Below are 4,754 nucleotides of genomic sequence, written 5' to 3' on the forward strand. Positions count from 1 at the left end.
TTACCTTGTACAAATGCAAGAATCTGTTCATACTGCTCTTTAGCCTGGCTCTCCTTCACCAAATCAATCTTATTCTGTAGAATCAAAATGTGTTTCAGTTTCATGATTTCTATAGCAGCTAGATGTTCTGAGGTCTGGGGTTGAGGGCATGACTCATTACCAGCTGAAAGAAGAAAAGCAACTAAAATATATAAACTACAAAGACAGACAAAACTCCTACAGTTAAGCCATCTACTTTCTGTTCTATCTTTATGAAAAAAAGTCACCTCTTAGTAAGCTACAGGTCAAGCATCCAAGATAATAAGCACCTGCTCTTCCCCAGAGCTGCTGGCTCTAGCATTCACGCAATATAGAACAGATGAGAGGTTGCCAGAGTGGCTACCCCATTCTACTTGCTCCCAGTAGAAACATACATCCAAAATTTCCAAAGATGCTGACAGCTAACTTGTGTCTACTTGACTGTCATGGTTACAGGGGCTGGGACCAGTTTATCCTTATGTGGGTAGAACCAAAACTGTGTATTCTATACTCTCTATGTCAGTGCTCATGGGCTGTTAAGAAAATCATGGGTAGCAGCTGCCCAGGACAGACCTCACACCCCAGGCTATAACAGATAAGGAAAGAGGTTCAAGGTCAGGGGAGATGTTAACACCTTCCCACCCAGCAGGAGGAGTCCTCCCTGTTAATGGGCCCATCCATGCCTCGCCCCATGACTCATACAGAACTCCCCCTAGGAGCTATTTCTGTTTAATGGACCATCAAGGACCCACTGCATGACTCATAGACTGATATCAACCCATTGTGAGATGCTCCGCCCAGGGGGAGGAGCCAAGTGCTCCCACCTGGATATAAACTGGGGTTCAGGACAGCACGGGGGGCCTTACCCACTGGATTTCCAGAGGAAAAGAGCTACCAGATCTTTTCAACAAGACCACCGTTTCATCTGGACTGCTACCACCACCCTGACTACAGAGTATCAGGTTGTATTCTGACTCTGTCTGTGGTTTTCCTTTGTATTATTGCTTTTTTTTTTTTTTTTTCTTATTAAATTGTATTTCTGACTTGGAGTCTCTCACTGGTTTGTTTTCAAACCATTACATTGACTTACTCAATCCTTTAGATTTTCAGACATCTCAGTACTGACTGTACCAAAATGGACAATTTAGCTTGCAAGAAATATCATAGAATTCAATGGCATTTTTTTTATCACTAAAGCCATAAAAATCCCAAGATCAACAAACCCCACAATATACTGCAAATATATCAAGTACGTGAACAGGGCAGCTACCAGCACAGCCAAAAGCCAGTTTTGGCCTGATGGTGGTTAGTCTCACTTGAAGTTTGGTCTATCACACTTTCGAGATCTAAACAGGCAGAAGGAATGACAGCTCATCAGCTACCTCAGAGTATTTAAACTACAATATCTGAAGCTGTTTTTCTTGTTTGTTGACATGCTCAAACTCAGTCAGATAATTACTATTTATCACTGCAGAGCACTAAGTTCTTCTCCAGAGGTACACAGATCAGTTTTATCCACATCCTGTTGGTCGCAAATCAGAGCAAAAATTTTCTGAATCAAGATAAATCTCCTGTATCTTGATTTTGCCCATATTCATATGTTTGTACTGATGTTTGTGTGCTGTCCTGTATGGCAAAGGCTACAATTTATCTTTAAAGCAAGCTGAACCTCAGAAATCAGAGCATACCTGTAGCTAATTATTTATTTCCATGAAATGATAGAAATTTTGCAGTACTATACCGCTACAAGGCTTCATCTTACCCAAGTAATCTTCTGTCAGTTGGGCCACCTACCAGACTAACAAGTATGTACAGTGATTTTTATAAAAAACCCAGCTTGTTAGGGTACATTTTCATCGCAGCATCACTTTGTTTTCTTAAGCACATCTCAAAAGTATTCACTTGTTTTAACTGGTCGCCCCACCCCACTAAATTTTAAAACTGATATAAAGTTGCTTCGTGGTATTAAAAAATAGAGCTCTGCTTTTGTGTAGCAATCATTACCTATCAACAGTAAAGCTGCATCCATCACTGCTGCACCGTTCAACATCGTAGCCATCAAAATATCATGGCCAGGACAATCCACAAAAGAGACGTGCCTGTTGTAGAAAAAGGTTAGAAAGAAGTCCAGAAGCCAATTGACAGAGATTTCTCTGACCAATGTATGCAAGTGGCTAAACAAAAAGTTTAGTTCTAACAAAAGTTAAAAGAGTCCTTAAAATAGATAAAATATTTCAAGACAGATGCTGAGAAGTAATATGTTAAAAGTATTTTCAAAGTTCTGAAATCACACAAAGAGTACTGAATGGCTTTTCTAAGTTTTTAAGATTCAATATTGTATATCCATATTAGATACTGCTTTAATATTCCATGACTTTACTTCTAAATTAGATTAAATTTAAATGCACCAGAATAAAAAACAAACCAAAAAACCCAGCAAACACACCACACAAGCTTTCTCTTATCTCTTTTAACAGACATCTCCCATTCTCCAATTTTAGAAAATTATGTCTTCAATTACATGGTTATAATTGCACTTCACTTTAAAGGTTTATCTACAGAGGCAACATTGCAGCTCTTAGTTCCAACCTTATGATTTTTTATCGTGTAGACCATAACAGTCAGTTCACTCATTCTTTCCCAAACCTACTGGGTGAAGAAGCCTTGCTTCCTGGAAGCACACCACCAAAAAGCAAGGGACTGATTTTCTGCTTTGCTGACAATGCCAAAAACCTACCGTAAGCAAATAAACATTAAGATAAACCATCCAAAGCTTTTAAGGGATGGTTTAACAATGGCTGCACAACTGTCACACTCCACCAGAAGTTACTGTTAGAGCAAGTGCTCTCCTAGGAGTCTGAGGAAGGGAAGGAAATATGCAGCTACAGCACTACGTGTGCTTCATACATAAGCATGAGCTAGGAATCTTGTAGTACAACAGTGTGCGTGGTGACTCTCACTTAAGCACTGTACAGAGCCACGTGACGCCTGCTGTGGTCACCACGCCTAATGGCCATGCTGTGCTTTATTAGAAATGAAGTCAGCAGAGAGCACCTGGCCTCCAGTTCAAGGCCTAATCTCACATTAAGCATCAGGCTTTTCTATAAGCATTTTAAGAACTTTGAAAATGTTCCTGCCTCTAGGAAGAAAAAGTTTAACAAAGGTCATCCTCCAGAAAGGCATTTTAAAGATGAGTTTGAGAGGTCCACATTAGTTCTCATTCTAGTAGTCTTAAAATGTACTTATACTAACAGCAGAAAAATTTTGCTTCCAAGTCCTGCAAATACCCAAGGGCAGAAGACACAGATATGCTCTACCATGGACCATGTGGCACGACTAATAAGAACGTGTCACTTCAGAGGACACCTTGGGTCAGAGCACCCAGCACCTGCGAACGTGTGGTCTGCCAGAATGACTCGTTTGGCTTACAGCTCAACCCTGACCATGGGCAGTTTTGTAAAAGGAAGTAAACTCAACTTAGAGTATTCCTTTTACAGCCATTACCTGACTAGTTTAAAGTTCCCTTTGGTGCCTGGAATATCTGTAGGGAACTCATCTGGGGTGCTACTTCCACAGGATCGGTAACACTCTGGCCGGGAACAGCTCGGGTCATCCAGCTTGTAAATCTGTAAGCAATTTTTGAAAATTGAGAAAAAAATTAATCGGATAAGGGTTAGCTACCTATAAGCTGATGTACATCAGCAACGTATTTCCTAGATTTATAGTAATGACTCACCTTTGCATTGGCATAACCCAGCTTGATTGTGATATTTCTTTCCAGCTCATTTTTAAATCTGACAGTGTGAACTCCAGATATAGCTTTGACTACTGTTGACTTCCCATGGGCTACATGACCAATTGTACCTATGTTTTAAAAGCAAATATGTTTGTCAATAAGCCATTGTTTAATTTTGTGCCATGTTTCATTATAAACAACACATAATTACTCCAAACTCTCTGTATCCAATAAGCCCAGAGCTCCCATCAGAAGGTTTTGTAATAGTTTTTGTTTAAACAAACAAGATTGAGCTCCTAATGGACAGGTCTTTGCATTTTCATGAAACTTACATCAATGATTCTGTCAATTTCAAGGTAAAATAAACTTTGTTTTATCCACTATTTCCCCACTTCAACAGCGTTCAGAAGTAAAATTGGTGCTTTTCAAGTTAAAAGGGTTTAACAAATCTCTTCCTGTGCCTTGATAAAATTTATAAAACCACTCTATCCATATTACTATCTGTTTCAGTAAGAGTTTCTTAAAAATGTTCTCACATAGGTACCATATACTATTGCATGAGCAACAGAAAAAGTCACATTAATGCACCCCTCTTTTTTAGAAGTTTTTTACCTATATTAATTGTTGCTTGTCTGCTGATGACTTCTGGTGAAAGGGGTGTCAACTTGGTAACATCCTGTACAAAGGAGATTTTAGAATTTATTCATCTTGTATCTAAATGCTTAGAAAGTACTGTATGCATTTTCTTAAAAATTATCCAGTAGTTCTAACAAGCAAAATCAACCCAAACTCGTTAAAATAATTCTAGATATGCATTCCAGTCTTAAGTATGTGAAACAGGACAAAAAGTTAACAAAATCCTGATTGTAAATCAGTATAGGTTGCAAATCAAAACACTGACTGTAAATTGGTATAGGTTGCTAGGTGTTAAAGATGGAAGTAAAAAAACCAAAAAAAATCAAAAGAAGCTCTAACACACACAAAAAAAACTCAGCTACCC

The 4,754-nt window shown here is 38.8% G+C and overlaps 1 protein-coding gene across 1 annotated transcript in view; it reads right to left on the reverse strand.

The window, feature by feature from the left end:
- EIF2S3 (eukaryotic translation initiation factor 2, subunit 3 gamma, 52kDa) overlaps positions 1–4,430 on the reverse strand; it is a gene marked incomplete at its 5' end in the record, with an annotated part of 11,919 nt that extends 7,489 nt beyond the window's left edge. The window contains 5 exons of the mRNA XM_008941366.1: positions 5–163; positions 2,023–2,117; positions 3,523–3,644; positions 3,755–3,882; positions 4,367–4,430. Coding sequence (XP_008939614.1) covers positions 5–163; positions 2,023–2,117; positions 3,523–3,644; positions 3,755–3,882; positions 4,367–4,430 — 568 coding nt within the window. The remainder of the gene's footprint in view (positions 1–4; positions 164–2,022; positions 2,118–3,522; positions 3,645–3,754; positions 3,883–4,366) is intronic.
- Positions 4,431–4,754: the final 324 nt, after the last annotated feature.

The sequence above is a fragment of the Merops nubicus genome, unplaced genomic scaffold (assembly GCF_000691845.1).
Source record: "Merops nubicus isolate BGI_N331 unplaced genomic scaffold, ASM69184v1 scaffold18165, whole genome shotgun sequence".
Lineage (NCBI taxonomy): Eukaryota > Metazoa > Chordata > Aves > Coraciiformes > Meropidae > Merops > Merops nubicus.